Source organism: Malania oleifera, chromosome 10 (assembly GCF_029873635.1).
Source record: "Malania oleifera isolate guangnan ecotype guangnan chromosome 10, ASM2987363v1, whole genome shotgun sequence".
In the NCBI taxonomy this organism is placed as follows: domain Eukaryota; kingdom Viridiplantae; phylum Streptophyta; class Magnoliopsida; order Santalales; family Ximeniaceae; genus Malania; species Malania oleifera.
Window position 1 is genome coordinate 53,571,955 of NC_080426.1, and position 18,203 is coordinate 53,590,157.

The window sequence follows — 18,203 nt, forward strand, 5'->3', positions numbered from 1 at the left end:
TGTGAAAAGTGTTTTAGTCGACTGTGGTAATATTACACACAAGTGGTCTGTTGACCGAGGACAATTTAACTTACAATTTTGCCCTCAATTTGACACTAAAAATCCAAAGTTGTGTAAGCCCTGTTTTTTTCCTTGAACTTATTCAACCATGTATGAATAAATTATAGCATTTAGGTCTTAATGGTCAACCTATGGTCTTGAGCATTTAATACTTATCATGCATGATATGCAAATATTACAGACCATTATAATATATACCCAAAACATAAAACAAAATGCATTTTGCAATAAGAACAAATATCTTCTTCTTCTTTTTATGCTCCTCTAATTCTTCATAGAATACGCCGAATGATATGGTCTTTATGTTTCTCCTGACTTCCATCTCTTCCTTATGTGTGCACTATTATATTAAGTCTGCTCAAGCACTGAATACACACATAAGTAACTTGCGGTTTGTCATTATTAAAACCAAGGATTGGACTCAAAAATTCAACACCCATACTCGATTTTTACAACATTAAGAGCTAAAGTATTTGACGTCAAAAGGATGGCATGGACATAGTGATGGTTTTAGATAAGGAAGCTCTAGTTTAGAGAGAGAAAGGCTAATGAAAAATATGGTCCAAAAAAGATATCCTAAATTGGGATGTGAAGTTGGTATTTATAGTACTATATAGACCAAAGTGACGCTTTTATTCGATAATAGAATGTTGTGGTTATGAACGCTGCGAATTAGAGAAAAGAATTTAAATTATTCAATGGTGTCACGAGATGTAGCCAAAAAGAAAATAATAAGGAAAAACCTTTTGTCATAGATGACACTTAAGCTAACCGAGGAAGGGAAGCCACCTTAACGAACTCTGATTCAATCCCACTAAACAAAATTTCTCTACGATATCCCAATACTTGAAATTGCTCAAGGGATTCATATCTCATGATCTATCACAATTGTGGACATGTAGGGTTTGACCACTATAAAATTTTTGGAATTAGAAGTCAATAAAGCAAGCAATTAATATTTATTTTGCACCACAATAGTATATATAATATATTTAGTGAGATTTGTAAAATTGTAGATTGAGTTATCCATCATCATTTGGACCCATCCAAGCTAGTATAAATAAACTACGAAACCATAACAAATTTTTTTTTTATGTAATTTACTACGTAATTTTCTTCTCCTTTTAAATTGACCTTATGGGCAATGTTTGAGTGGTGACATTATACATTGTGTAACTTTAAGATTTTTGCTAAAAAAAGTAAACTTCAAAATTTCTATTTCTTTTCGTGGAAACAATATTTTATTATTTAAAGAAGTAATTTTCTACTCTTAAATTGGAAAAAAAATGTTCCACTATGCTATGTATAATATATATATATATATATATATATATATATATATTTATAAATTTATATGTGTGTGTGTGTGTGTGTGCGTGTGAGTATGTGTGTGTTTGTTCCCTTGGAATCTTATTAATTAAGAAAGGTAGTACATCTTCAATTGCATACACCTTCTTGTAGTACGGGGAAAGCCATTGTAGAAATATGGATCGAATAATGAAGATGTACAATGGAATAAACAACAAGTAAATGTAAATAACACACAACTAGAACAAGATCAACACGAAGATTTACTTGGTTCAGCAAAGCTTATATCCACAGAAGCAATGGCACACAAATTTCACTATGGAAATCAAAATGTACACAATACACTTCTCAAATGATCACTATCTGTCTTAAAATATGCCCAAATGACATATATATAGGTTCCTTGGAGGTTTCCCCCCGTTTTCCCAACCACCCAACGTTTAAAAATCCAAATTTCTAAAGAAACTATCGTAGTCCAGGTGCCTCTCATCGAAGAACACAGAGCTTTGTCGACAAGACCAATAAGAACCTTCATCGACGAATACAAGGCCTTCATCGACAATGCCAGAAGTTGGAAATTTCATACTCTCGGTAATTATTCATCGACGAACTTCAGAGCCTCCATCGACGAACCTCTGCTGTCCCTTCGTCGACGAACACATGACCTTCATCGATGAGGCCTGCTGTGCTGCCCCCTTCATGTTATTCCTTCTTACTTCTTTGCTTATTAAAACAGAAGTATAAGAGTCACAAATAACAGTCTCCACCTTGGCGATTATACGTCCCTTATGAGAATCCCAAAAAAAAAAAAAAAAATGCATGATCTGCTCCACCTTGAACTTGAAAACGCTAGGTTTGGCCTTGTCTCTCTTTTATCACTTGGAGACATGGAATAAGTCCAAGCAATGCTTGAAATTTTCAAAAGTAAATGAGTTCATTAGAATATCCGCTACATTTTTAGATGTGTGAACTTTCTCTAAAATAAGTTCACCCGAAGCAATCGATTCCCGAACCCTATGGAACCTCACATCAATGTACTTGGTCCTAGCATGGCATATCTGATTCTTCGCCAAGTAAATGGCACTCTGACTATCACAATGGAGAACCACACCATCTTGTTGTAATCCCAGCTCTCTTACTAAACTAGTAAGCCATAAAGCCTCCTTTGTAGCTTCAACAACTGTCATATAATCTGTCTTAGTCACCAGAGACTGTACCATGGATCTCCAATATATCAGTCCTCCTACAAGGGTAAACACATATCCCGTTGTAGACTTTCTGTCATCCATATCTCCAGCATAATCTGCATCAACAAACCCCATAGCTGAAGGTCAACCCTATTGCTTGCCGAATATGATGCCATATCCCGATGTACCCCGCAAGTATCTAAGTATCCATTTTACATCTTCCCAATGCTGCCTTCCTATATCATAGAGGAACTCGCTCACCATGCCCAGTGCATGAGCTAAATCTGGTCTCATACATACCACAACATACATTAAACTCCCCACGACACTAGTATAAAGGACCTTTGACATGTCCCGGATTTTCTCATCCGAACTTGGGCAATTTGCAATAGACAACATGAAATGATTCGCTAGATGTGTACACACCGGTCTTGCATCAACCATGCTAAACCTCTTCAACACTTTTCGCACATAACTTCCCTAAGATAGCCATAATCTCCCTATAGTCCTGTCTCGGCGAATCTCCATCCCAAGTATTTTCTTGGCTGAACCAAGATCCTTCATGTCAAATTCCTTATACAACAGGTCTTTTAATTGATTCACCTCAGTTAAATCTCTTGTAGCTATCAACATATCATCAACATACAATAACAATAAAATAAGTGAGTCATCATCAAGTTTATTCACATATATGTAGCAGTCATACTCACATCATTTATAGCCTTTTTTTATCATATAGGAATCAAACCGTTTATTCCATTGTCTTCGAGACTGTTTCAGCCCATAAATAGATTTCTTCAACCTGCAAAAAAAATTTTCTTTTCATTGTTCAATGAAATCCTCAAGATGAACCATGTAGATTTGTTCTTCCAAGTCACCATGAAGAAACGTCATCTTCACATCCATTTGTTCCAAATAAAGATCATAATGAGCTACTAACCCCAACACAACTCTGATTGAAGTATGTCGAACCACTGGAGAAAAGATCTCATCATAATTTATCCCCTTCTTCTGTGAGTATCCTTTTGCCACCAACCATGCCTTGAACTTCTCACCTTCCTTTTCTGATATTGCCTCCTTCTTTATGTACACCCATTTGCACTCAATCGGTATCTTCCTACTTAGAAGCTCCGCCAACTCCTAATTTTGATTTTTACGTAGTGATTCCATTTCCTCAATCATTGCTCCCTTCCATCTATCTTTCTCCCGACTGTGCATTGCTTCTTGAAATGTAGTTGGATCATTGCAACTAGTAAGAAAAGCATAAAACACTAACTCTTCAAACCCATACCTTGGCGGAGACCAAATAGTGTGTTTGGATCTTTTTAATAGAATATCATCAACTTACTGAATTTCCAAGCTAGAACTCTCTGCAACCACGGGACCATGATCATTTTCATTTCCCTGAGCTTCCAACTCCACCTGCATGATATGTTCATCACTGCCCCAGCTTTCTAGCTTCTATGTCTGTTCATCACATTCTTGAGTACGCTTCACCATAACTTTCTCATCAAAGACTACATCCCTACTTATTACAACCTTGTTTGCCACTGGGTCCCATAGCTTGTACCCCTTTACACCTATTAGATACCCTAAAAAAAAATGCAATGACGAGACTTCGGGTCAAGCTTAGACCTTTCCTAACTAGACACATGCACATAGGCTGGACACCCGAATACTTTCAATTCAAAAAAGTCTACCGCATTTCCTGTCCAAACCTCTTCCGCCACTTTACCCGCTAGTGATGCCCTTGGTGATCGATTTACTACAAGACAAGTCATACTAACTACCTTGGCCCAGAAGTTCTTTGGTAGCCTTGCATTCAATCTGAGACACCGAACCCTATTAGTAAGAGTCTGATTCATCCGTTCTGTCACACCATTTTGTTGAGGTGTCTGATGAACTGTAAAATGTCTCTTGATGCCTTGCTCCGCACAAAACTCCTGAAACTGAGAATCAGCACACTCGGTCCCATTATCCGACCTTAAACATTTGATTCTCCTCCCCATCTGGTTCTCCACTTTAGCCTTCCAAATCTTAAACTTGGTAAACGTACTTGATTTGTGACGCATGAAGTAAACTCAGACCTTCCGTGATTAATCATCAATGAAACTCACATAATACACGTGTCCACCCTTTGATGCAACTCTTATCGGGCCCCAAACAACTAAATGCACATAGTTAAGAATTCCTTTCGTCTTGTGAGTAGCTGATCTGAACTTTGCCCTGTTCTATTTTCCAAGAACATATATCCTGCAAAATTCCAACCGACTTGATTTCAAGCCCTTCAAGAGTTTCCTCTTGTGTAGTTCTTTCATGCCATGTTCCCCCAAATGCCCAAGGCGCATATGCCACAAGACAGTCTCATCTGATTCAGCATCCACAATTGCAGTCAGATTATTCCCATCCAGTTTCTGCCCTTTCATTACAGTCAGATTACCTTTCCATACGGTCAAAAATCCACCTTTGGACTTGTAATTGAAGTCATTACAATCCAAAGTGCCAAGAGATATCAAACTCTTTCTCAACTCAGGTATATGTCTTACATTACACAATGTTCTTACAATACCATAAAACATTTTTATCTTTACATTTCATATGCCAACGATTTTGCAAGAAGAATCATTACCCATAAGAACTGATCCAGAATTCACTAACCTGTAAGTGTTGAACCACTCCTTATTCGAAGTCATGTGATAAAAGCATGTCGAATCAAGTATCCAAGAGTTCGTTAGATTATCTGACTCCACTGAAATTGATAGAACATCACCATCCGCTAAATCTTCTTCTTGAACAATATTCAAAGATTTTGAAATCCCCTTATGTTTTTCAGCATTTCCTTTCTTCCAATCCGGACACTCCGATTTCACATGCCCATTTTTACCGCATTTATAACATCGGATTTCTTTCTTCTTCTTAGATTGATTTCGGGATTTATGATTAGACCAATTCTTAAAATTTCCTTTGCCTTGTTCATTGCTACCCTTTACCACAATTCCTTCTCCTACATCACATATCTTCAACCTTTGAAGAAAATTTAATAAGGCACTTGTTACCTCTTCCAGATCAAGAGTTTTTTTTCCCTATGTAAGACCGGTCACAAGATTTCTATAGGTATGAGACAAGGGCAAAGAATTTAACAGCATCAAAGCCTTATCATCCTCATCAAACTTCACATCAACCCTCATCAAATCACTTATAATTTGATTAAAGGCATTAATGTGTTGATCCAAACTTGATCCTTCAATCATTTTAATTCAATATAAACGCTGCTTAAGAAAAAGTTTATTATTAAGGGATTTAGATATGTATCGACTTTCTAACTTTTGCCAGATATCCGTTGGAGAATCCTCCTCCATCACCCGATAGAGAACTTCCTCAGCCAAACACAAGCGTATTGTAGACGCTGCCTTTGCTTTCAAATCTACCCATGTTGTCTCATCCATTCCTTCTGGTTGAGTATCAAGCAAAGCCTTAGCCATTCCTTGTTGCACAAGAATGTCCTTCACTCTTCTCTACCATAAACCAAAGTTTCTGGTTCCATCAAATTTGACTACATCAAATCTTATAGAAGACGATCCTGATGCCATAACAGCAATCGTTCTAATACCAATATGTTGAAAATGGATCAAATAATGAAGATGCACAATGAAATAAATAACAAGTAAATGTAAATAGCACATAACCAGAACAAGATTAACACGAAGATTTACATGGTTCGACAAAGCTTACATCCACGGAAGCAATGGCACACAAATTTCACCATGGAAATAAAAATGTACACAATACACTTCTCAAATGATCACTCTCTGTCTCAAAATATGCCCAAATGACATATATAGAGGTTCCTCAGAGGTTTCCCCCCGTTTGCTCAACCACCAAACGTTTAAAAATTCAAATTTCTAAAGAAACTGCCGCAGTCCAGGTGCCTTTCATCAATAAACACAGAACTTCGTTGATGAGACCAAGAAAAACCTTCGTCGATGAATATAAGGCTTTCGTCAATGATGCCAGAATTTTGAAATTCCTGCTCTTGGTAATTATTCGTCAACGAACCTCTGCTATCCCCTTGTCGACGAACACAAGACCTTCGTCAATGAGGCCTACTCTGCTGCCCCCTTCATGTTTTTCCTTCTTCCTTCTTTACTTATCAAAATAGAAGTATAAGAGCCACAAATAACAACCATTATGAAGGGATTTCATATATATGGGTAAACACAAACTTGATCCAAAGAATGTGCCCCAAACTCGTCAATATCTCTCTTAATTTTCAATGTGCGACAAATTAACTCACGAATGAAATTTCTCAACAATATCTTCTTCACTAGTTACAATTCAACCATTCCCCTAGAATGCAAACTATTCTTCATTACTCGGTGTTGTGCAATAATGAAAAAGCCATAAAACAATGAAAATCCATTCATCAATAGGATTAACGTCATAGGATCAATCCAACACTTACTCAAACCATAAGCATAAGCTTTACTAACACTTGTTAGCATGGTGGGAATTCTCATGAGTGGGTGTAAGAATATATCATGGGGCCTAAATGCTTAAGTCACTAAGTCTCTTGTGGCTAATCATGTATATAAGTCACTCGTCTTTCACTTAATTTTTCAATATGACTCACAATGGAAGTTTCTTGGCACTTTTCATCTCCTCCCAAAAACAAGAATCTAAGACCTTTAAGATTGAAGTCACTAACTCTATAAAGTTGACTTATCCACACGATATATTTTCTCTTTTATGCACCGTACCTATGATAGATAATCAAATATTACTTTTCACAAAAATATTTCTCCCAAACTAAATAGAGAGAAATATTCATATACATATACATACATATATATACATACATACATACATATATATATATATATATATATATATATATAAAATCAAATATTACTCTTCACAAAAATATTTCCCCCAAACCAAATAGTGAGAAATATTCATATATATATATATATATATATATATATATATATATATATACACTAATTAAGCTTGACCTAACAATATCTAGTTCATTTCATTCTGCTGCCATTGGGACTGGTTGATAGGTTACTGCTATACATGTATACATGCAAAGTTGCAAACACGTATAAGCTGAATTTCTACATGTGCACGCATCTTGGTTGAAACATTTGCATACTGTATTTGTTGGCAATACATGTGGTTGCGAGTTCATAGTTAAATCATATTCTATTATATATATTTCTCGAGTACTGACAAGCATATATTTTTTTAAACAAGTAGATCTGTCACTTTCTTCACCTAACTTCGATCGAACACAAATATGGGTGCTCCAGCTTCTACAAATGATGATGAACGATACATCCTTTTTCTCTTTCAAGGATAGTATTCCCCGCAATAGTCTGATATTCAGCTCATCATAGCGAGGGCAGTTTAGGAATCTCAAGGCTCCAGTTCTATAAATTAATTATGAAGGTTCTCTTGTTCATTGCGAAAATTGGATTGCTCAGAGCAGTGGCCAGCTTAGCTTGCGCTTGGGCAGGAAGCCCCATGCCCAGATGACAAAAGGAGTTGCAGAAGAGGAGTATGGAAGAAGGAGGACAGGAGGCCAAGGCTGTATGGGATTGTGGCAGCCCTCTGTATGATTCATATGAGTTGGCTTCAATTGGCCATCTCATTGAAAGGCATCTTATGGCGCTGCCATCTTTGGGTGGATCGAAAAGGTTCCTAAGCACGCAGCATTCGCATGCATCCAGCGTAATTCCGATATCGGCTTTATCGACATCGAATTTCAGATCCACCAGAAAAGCTAGAGGGACTTCTCTTGTGGTCTTCTTCACTCAACTTTTCAGAAAGAAGATGTGGAAGAGGAAGGAAGAAGAGAATAAGGAGAAGCCTAAATATATGGTTTGAAACTGAGATTAAAGGACTTCGTAATGGGATTAGGATTCATTTGGAAGGAAATAGAAAAGCAGATGAATGTGGGATCTTCATTTCATGTATTGGTCTCTCTTCTTTCTTTTCTTTTTCTTTCATTTTTTTTCCTTTGTTCTTTTGTTGCTGTATGGTATGGATAATGCAAACCCCAAATCTACATGCTGAACCGAAAAATTTCCCCTTGTTTGGAAGCTAGGAAATTAATCAATTTTCTGATGTTCTTGAATCCAGTTCCCTTTTTAAGGACAGTATATCTGCCTTCTTTACAATTGCACATCTTACACCATTGCAGAATAATTTTTCTTACATCAGAATGTTCTGGTTTAATATTTACAGAGCAATAGTATTTGGTCTGAGTTGTATTGTAACCGCCAGCTGTGGGTTTTTCCTAGAAATGCTAATTTATGATCCCTCAATTAATAAAATTGAACGAAAATTAAGGACATTTTTAGTCAATCAACCTGAACAAATACGCATTAACCGCCATAAATATGCATTAAGAAAATAAAATTAGCTGTGTACAAAGACCGCAGGTTATAGCAATTTGCAACCAAAATAGGCATGGAAATTAAGAAGTGGGCATCTGAAGTTTGTGCCCGTCTATTAAAGCATGAATGAAATTTTCCATTACAGAGTTTAACTGCAATGGTGTGGACTAGCCAGTCCCAAGGGAACATTCCCGTGAGTTAGGAGAAAGGATAAAAAATCTGACCCTCTAGAAATACAATTCTAACCTGGTCCCAGTCAAATTTTTTATTTAATGAAATCACTTCAAATAATATCCTTTCTGTCAGTGAGGACCAACAGTCCTTCAATTAGACTTCTCGCCTCCCAGCCTAATAAAATCATTCCAAACAATGGATCTCACTGAACTACACATGAGCCCTATCAAGTGAGATCCTAATAAGACCCACTGCTTAAAGGGACGAGACTTGTCTGAGGACATCATCCATCCTCCAAATTTTATTTTTTTTTCTGAATTAGGAGTGAGCGAGGAGATATGGGCTGAGTAGGAGGCCCTCCAATTTTGCAGTCTAAAACAGAGGCCTTCAAGGATCCAAAAAATGCGGATCAACAATTAGAATTCATTTGATTTTATACCTAATATTGCTTTTAAGAATATAAAATTTTAGACTTAATTTAGGTTTATATGAATTAGTTTAAAACAAAATATAAAATTGTATTATTATTATTATTTTTTTTTCAAACACACTAATCAAAATCCAGTTTTGGAATTCCCACTCCCATGCACCACCTGGAAGGTATGCCAGCAAGTTAGGGATGATCAAAGTATTAGGTAGGCATTGTTGAGAAAAGATGGTTGGTGGTGTTCGTGCTCCTGGAAGTAATTTGTGGTATGGTTACAGCGTCTCCATGAACAAACCAACAAGAAGATGAACTTACATGCTGCGCACCATTCTCTATTTGGGCTAAAGAATGTGGATATTGGCCGGCAAAAATAGATTGCCAGAATTGTTTATGGCTCCAAAACAATTTCCAGTTTTATTTTTAATTGGCACAGGTGTTCCTCCACCGCATGCACTAACACCATAGGGTTAAGATATCTGCGTGTAGTTAACTCAAGAAGATGTACAACATTAGCTAAGGTGATGGGCGTTTATAATTATGCCCTACATAAATGCTATCTCCCTATCAAATCATTTTAAAAAAATAAAAATTAGCTCCGATCAAATGGTGGTAAAACTTACGTTAATCGATAGGGTATCCGCGCATTTCAAGCAACTAAGGTAATAGGAAAGTAAATTTCATTTGTCCGATGTCAATCTCTCCTTGTAATTTTTGTGCATTAATTTTAGATGGAGAGGGGTGTGCAATTGGTCAATTCGGCCAATTAATCGAATTTGTTGGGATTGGTGTATTTTTTCAAGAGTGGGGGTGAATTGAAAATTTAAAAAATTTCTTCATAGGTGTAACTAATCCAGTAGCAGTATATCACAACTTAGGGTCTGTCTAGAACATATACAAATTCAATATATAAACTATTGAATAGATATTTAAACAAATAAATTAATCGCAATATGGCAAAACTTTCAATGCATATAAACATTATAATCAGAGTAATGAAAAAACCATAGAGGTGCGAAAAATAAATTACAGATAAATAAAGTTGACACCATATAAGTTATCGGGGTTCTGCCAATACTGCCTACGTTCCCGCTTCAAACTCACAAAATACATATTTGTATTGAAGTTCATATTCAAATGGTTGACCAACCTCTCATTTATTTGAAAATGTACTCCTTCGTTATAGGCAATCAATCGACACTTGCGAATGATTGACCATCAAATCTCAAGAGTGCTCATTTTGCACTCTCTATTGATTTTATTTAAAATTTCAACTATGTTTGTGCTTATACATGTGGTAGAGCACCTATGATTAATGTTGGTTGATCCTATCTTTATGTTAGTGCTTCTATGTTGTGCAAATTAATGCGCAGGGAAAACAACTGATCTTGCAATGTAGCAACCAACAGTGAAATATAGAGAAAACACAATCACGCAGATTATATGAAAGCAGTAAAGCAATGATATGAAGAATTACGTGGTTTAGCAATGCCTACATCCATGGGAACAAACGACAATGATTTTTTACTATCTTCTGTCAAAAGACATAGAGTTACATCATACAACATGTAATTATAACCCTCCCAGAGGTATTCCCCTCAAACCCCAACCTATGCAACTTCTGAATTCAAAATTTGAAAACCAGCGCTGAGTAATTGAGCAAAACCGTTGACGGTTTCAGTCATACTATCAAAGGTTCAAAGTCAAGACCAAATAGTCGATGTAACAGGACAAAAATAGTTGGCTGCTTCTTCTGCACTTGGAAAAATCGTCGATGGTTTGATCTTGCAAACCAGCATTCTTGTTTTCTCTTTGTACATGCATTCAACTTAACATATGAGCCACACATTACAAAAATCTCCACCTTGACGAATATACACCCCTTAGGAGAAAATCAAAAACATAACCTCTACTCCACCTAGGACAATAGGTTGGGACCACCTCCCGTCTAGCAACTAGAAACATTAAGCAAGTCCAAGCAATAATGCTTGAACTTATCCTTGGTAATCAGCTTTGTCAAGATATCTGCTACATTCTTAGAAGTGTGAACTTTCTTAAGCACAAGTTCACCTAAAGAAATCAACTCCCGGATCCTATGGAGCCTCACATCTATATGCTTGGTTCTCACATGATACACTTCATTCTTCGCCAAATATGTGACCCCTTGATTTTTCCACCTTTTTTCTCTAATAAAATAAACAACAATAATCAATCATCTATCATGTCAAAAACTCTGATACCATATCAACATGACCTGGCCCAAAGTAGGATACCGAGTGGTTAGTCCATCCAATAAAAGTATACCTAACAGCGGAAGTCAATATTTACATATCATCCCAAATACAAATACCGGAGGACTATCCATTCATATATACACATGTCTATATGCATCTCTAAAATCAACAAAATATTATAGGGGTACCAGCTCCCCTCTATCTCGGAGCTCTCTCTACACGTCGGTTTTGATTCTTTGAAATGTTTAAATTCTAGGTGAGACACCTCTCAATAAGATGGAATAAGTTATTCACAGTGTGTGGCAGTATGAGTTTAGTCATATCATAATACACTCATTTAAATGATTATATCATCTAAGAAAATATAAAGATATGCACTCATAATCATATAGATATAATACATAATTTCATAAGCTTTGATATCATTTCTCATATTCATATTCATAAGTTATCATTTCTTATAATCATATATACATACTTTCATTTCTAAAATTATATTCATATATCTTCATATCTCATCTTTAGATTCATACTCTTTCATTTCTCATATTCATTTTCACATCCTAGCCCATGGGTATCCACCAGCATATAGCATAACGTGTCTGTAACCCATGGCTGTTCATTTCTCATTTTCATAATCTAGCTCATGAGTTTCCTCCAGTATAGAATAGACTACATGTATGTAACTCATGGCTGTTCATTATTGTGTCTGTAATGAGTAATCATCCTTAGGATAGTCACATCGTCATGTATTCACCCCACATGAACGGGTTGTGCGGTTTGAAGGTTGGACTTAACTGCAGTTGGCCTACCCTGTTAGATCAAAACAAGGAATGTGTCTATCGTACGAATGGCTTACCCAATCCTGGTCCAGACTCCAGGGGTTAACACAACCCTTCACAAGCCCATTTGACTGTCACGCCACACTTTCCACGAGACGTGTGGTTGCACTAATCACCATACTAGCAACAGTATCGTGTTCTCTGAACAACTATGGTCTAACAAGGTTCTCCTTTCCACATTTCATTACATCTATGTATCTTATCATGTCAGTATTATTCTCATCATTTCTATATCACATTTCATTTCATGACTGTATATCACATATATCATCATTTCTGTATACAAACCTGTGCATTTCACATTTCATCATTTCTGTAGAAAACATAGTTGACCATCTCATTTCATCATTTATGTGTAAAACATATCTGTATATTTCATATATCATCACTTCTCAGTAAAAACATATCTTTATATTACATTTCATCATTTCTCATTAGAAACAAAATTGTACATCATATTTCATCGTTTCTCATTGAAACATATCTATATAACACATTTCCATCATTTCCCAGTAAAAGTATATCTGTGTATCTCATTTCTTCATTACTAGATAAAACATGTCAATATATCTCATATTTTCATTTTTGTGTAAACACATCTGTATAACTCATATCATTACTTCTCAATGTAAATCATATATATCAGTATATGAAGCACTTTCCCAGTATAAAATGGTTATTTCATATTTCTCATGCCACACAAATATTTAACTAATAATCATAATATACTGATCACAGGGAAAATATCAATATCATAGTTTTTCCAAAACATAAATAGTATTCACAATTTCACATACTTAATTCCAACTAGTTAATTTTTCCTAAAATACCTATTATAATTTATTCCCCTTACTTGCTTACTGAGAGGCTTGCTAAAAACCATAAATCCACACCTGCGGCGTTCGGAGCTCCAAAACCCTGAAATCAAATTTTCCCCAACTCAATCCCAGAAAAATAATCCCATTCACATTCCCAAGGCCCATATACTCCAAATGACCAATTAAACCTTAAAATATCTTAGTTACCCTAATTTTGGAGTGGTGCTTGGAAATCCCAAATAAACAATCTACTTTGATTAACTTGTAAAGAATCATCCCTAGAACCTCGTGGTAATTTTTGATTGTCGAATTAGGCTAAAACTGAGCCAGAATGGAAGAGAGAAGGGGGCTAGGCTGAAACTTAGAGAGAGAAAGTGATTTTCTCACTGAAAAATAATTTTAAGCCTATATATAGACTGCTGGCCACGTGTTCTCATTGAAGAGAATAAAAGATTCATCGAAGAATCAATGAAGAACACTCATCAAAGAGAATAAAGGGTTCGTCGACGATACTTTAAAAACCTAAAATTCCCCTGGCTCTCAGGTTCTCCTCGTCGACGAGCGTAGGGCACTCGTTGACGAGTCCCTGTTGTTAGCCCCTTTCAAATTCTCTTCCTTCTTCTTCTTTTCTTTCTTATCCTTTTCCTTTTCCTTGTTTTCTCACAAATTAAAATTTTCTGGGTATCTACATTCTCCCCTCCTTACAAAATTTCTTCATCGAAATTTGCTATCTATTACGTTTGCATCAATCCTTAAAGAAAAATGTCAAAATTTTATTAATTACCCTCATTTATGGCGGAAGAATATCGTGGTTACAAGGGAGGGTTCAGGGAGATTATAACCATTCACATAAAAAGAAAACTCTCCCAAAACCATTTATATCCTAAAACCAAAAACATTAACTATCCTATCCTACACTATACAAATCAAAATACATACACTATCATTCACTTTTACTCTTACTAGCTCAGCTCTAAGCTCCATTGAATAGATGTGGATATGTCTAGCGTATCTGTTCCTTTAATTCCCATGAAACCTCCTCAACTACATGACTACGCCATATGATTTTCACTAGTGGAATCCTCTTTGCGCGTAGCTCTTGTTTCTTTCGATCTAAAATCTGCACTGACACTTCTTCATATGTCAGAGTATCCTTAAGCTCCAGTGCCACATAACTAATCACATAGGAGGGATCTGGGATGTATTTTCTCAACATTAATACGTGGATGTCAACCTGTAGGCCCCCAAACCCACTCTCTCAAGTATCTCAAATAGTCTAATGAACCTAGGGCCCAGCTTACCCTTCTTCCCAAATCTCATAATTCCTTTCATCGGTGAAACCTTCAAAAATATATGATCCCCTGCATCAAACTCCAACTCTCACCAATGAGTATCTTCATAACTTTTCTTCCGACTTTAAGCTGTTCAAATCCTATCTCTGATAAGCCTTACTTTATTATAAGTCTATTGTACCAACTCTAGCCCCAAATTCTCTCTCACCCATTTCATCCCAATATAATGGTGATCAACACCTTCTACTATACAATGCTTCATAATGTGTCATTCCAATGCTGGCGTGGTAGCGATTATTGTAAGAAAATTCCACCAATGACAAAAAACTTTATCCAACTACCTCCGAAGTCCAGAACACACGCTCCCAGCGTATCTTCCAGTATCTATATAGTCCTCTCTGTCTGTCCATCTGTTTGAAGATGAAATGTTGTGTTGAATGTCAATTGAGAACCCATGGCTCTTTGCAAAATCCTCCAGAAACGAGATGTAATCGTGGGTCTTGATCTGATACTATGGACACTGACACACCATGTAGTCTAACTTTCTCCTGAATGTATAACTTGGCCAGTATACTCATGGAGTAGTTAACTCTGATGGAAAGAAAGTGGGTAGTTTTCGTCAATCGGTCAATGACAACTCAGATGGCGTCCTATCCATGCAACCCTAGTGGTAATCCTGTAATAAAATCCATTGAAATATGCTATGTTGACTTTTTGAGTCCTATCTCGCTTTTATTATGACAAATACAAAGTATCTTACCTGTGCACTAAGTTGTTTGAATAGGATCATCATTTGCATGCACTAAGGGTAGGAAAAGAAGGAAATCAACAGTCCATAAAGTTCAAGTCTAAGATGGCTCTTGAAGAAGCAAATGGAATGAAGACAACTTTTTCTTACAATTGCATTCAATTTAGTTTGGTTTGTAATTTATTATGGCATGTAATACCTGCATCATGCATGATAGGATTATCTCAAGGCCATAATTGTCCATAGGACACATCATGACTAAGTCCCTTAAGCCAAAATTGCAAACACATATAGATAGGGATTGAATCATACAAGGTGAAAGGAAGAAGAAAAGTATTCAAAAACCTCGGTCAACTGAACCATCAGTGCTATAAATGTCTCAAGTGACCGAACGGCCAAGAAGTCAACTTTTGACTTTGCTCAGTCAACCGAACTTAAATTGAACTAATTGTCCCTAGTCGACCGAATGTTTAAAAGCTACTTTTTCATTGTCCACGAGCAACTGAACGTTTAGTGCAAAATAGGCTTGGGCGACCAAATTGTGAGGTTCGGCAAATCGAACTACTCATCGGGTGACTGAACCTCAATCGTTTGGAAAATTGCCTTAGCTTCAACCAATCGGCCTCAGACTCAGCTACCTAGACCCAAAAGTGCACTGAACTATATGTCTGTCCAAGCGGCCAACCTTAAGAACTGAGCAACCAAAACTCTCGAGTTGCCTTATTTTTTACCCCGTTAAACCAGGGTTATTTTTTAATTAACTTTCATTAAACTTTTTAGAAATTCCCTCTATGTCTCTAATGGTCTAAAATTAAGGGAATTCTATGTATACCCATTCATTTGGAGAGATTAGTAATGGATTAGCAATATAATTAGCAAAAATTCTCTGTGATTTTTCTTAAGCCCATATTGCTTATACTTCATATTTTCAAGCCAAAATTTTAATACTCTCTGATTTTATTCTTGCTAAATCTTTTTCAAAATAGAGAGTTATATTTTACTTGTGCTCCTTCCTTGCAAACTAATTGCAAGTTAACGTGAGTTTGATTCTCACTTGTGTGAGTTTACATATATTGCTCTTGAAACTTTTTACTCTCATTGTCTTGCATTGTTTGATAATTTTCTTGGAGAGTAACGTTAGGATTTTTCTCAATATATTTGATTGAAAAATATTATTTGAGAAGAACTCTTGTTAGCTTCTAGGTCTTGGCATCTTCATTGCCAGATTCGAAAGCTTGCTTGCACTATTTGATAAATTATTTTTGAGCAAGCTTGATCCCTAAATCTCAGTTGTGCTTAATACTTGAAAAATATTATTGTTGAAATTCTTACCTTGAGATTCAAAGTTCCTTTGATATTATATACTAATTATAATCTTTCTAAATTAAAGGTAGTCACTATCACGTATACACAGGTTTATATACATCTTTTGAGAGTTGAAATATTGTTAGAAATTATGTCATTTGAGAATATATTCCTATTATATGTGAGTGCATATTTGGATCAAAATATTGTACAAATCTGCTTGTGTTTGAAGCACCTTTCATTGTATGCAAAATTTGTATTGATCAATTGTAAGTCAAGCGTGGCCTAAGGTGGGTCTTCTCCGCCCCTTTATGGAAAGGTTGTAAAGGTTGAGATCAGCCCTTATAATTTGACCTAGTGTTGTGACATAGTGGTAATCCTTGGGCTTGCAAGTTAAGGTTGGGACGAAGGCAGTATTGGCTGAACCACAATAACATATCTTGTGTCAACTTTAAATTCCTGCACTTTAATTTCCTGCACATGTATGCTTATATTTAATTAATTATGAATGTTTGCATGATTTAAATATTGTGAATGATTGGGATAAACTGAGCTTGCTATATTTGCTTTAATTATTTGCTCAGTTAATTTCTTGTTGGGTAATTGCTATTTGTTTAGACAGACTCTATGTTGAGCTATACTGCTGTTGATTTGTATATAACCTAGGAAAAGTTTTAAAATTCCAATTCACCCTTTCTCTTGGGAATACATCAATTCGAACAATTGGTATCGGAGCCTCATTGCATAGATTTAAACGTTCTTTTGCTAAAAATTGCAATGGCTCTAGTTGGTGTATCCCCATTCATTGAGGGTCGATCACCTACCAGGCCTCCAGTGTTTTCTGGTGTTGATTACACTACCTGAATAATAAATTCCATATCTATCTAGTGCTAATAAAAAGTCATCCTCCTTGTAATCAAAATTAGAGGCATCCACTACTTGATTGTTCCCTTTAAGTTCAAAATAAAAGTCCTCTAATTTTGGTTTATCTCATCCATAGGAAATCTTTACCATACCACGATCACATCAGGTAGAGATTTTTTCTATTCATTGTTTCCTATCCTTGCTCCAAATAGTAGTTATATCTAAAGGATACATACCACTGTCTAAAGAGCTATACTTATTCTCCTATATGCTCTTTACCCAAGCCTGGACATATTCACTAGCATGAAAATATTTTCAACATTGTCCACTTGAACTCACATCGAAATACTCTTCTGAACTTAATGATGATTTAATTGTTAAAAGTATTTATCCTGTCTTGCTTCATAAGCTCTCAAAATGTTAAATCAAATAATTTAGAGCTTCATCTTTGTGAATTAATTTAAATTACTAATATAATTACTATAGGTTTCAACATATATGGAAACACATATGACTAAGAAACATATGCACAAACTTTAAAAATGA

The 18,203-nt window shown here is 35.9% G+C and overlaps 1 protein-coding gene across 1 annotated transcript in view; it reads left to right on the top strand.

Annotated features, from left to right (window-relative positions):
* Positions 1 to 8,117: 8,117 nt before the first annotated feature.
* The window catches only part of LOC131166688 (uncharacterized), a 31,216-nt gene continuing 21,130 nt past the window's right edge, over positions 8,118 to 18,203 (top strand). Inside the window, exon 1 of the mRNA XM_058125266.1 lies at positions 8,118 to 8,438. Coding sequence (XP_057981249.1) covers positions 8,118 to 8,438 — 321 coding nt within the window. The remainder of the gene's footprint in view (positions 8,439 to 18,203) is intronic.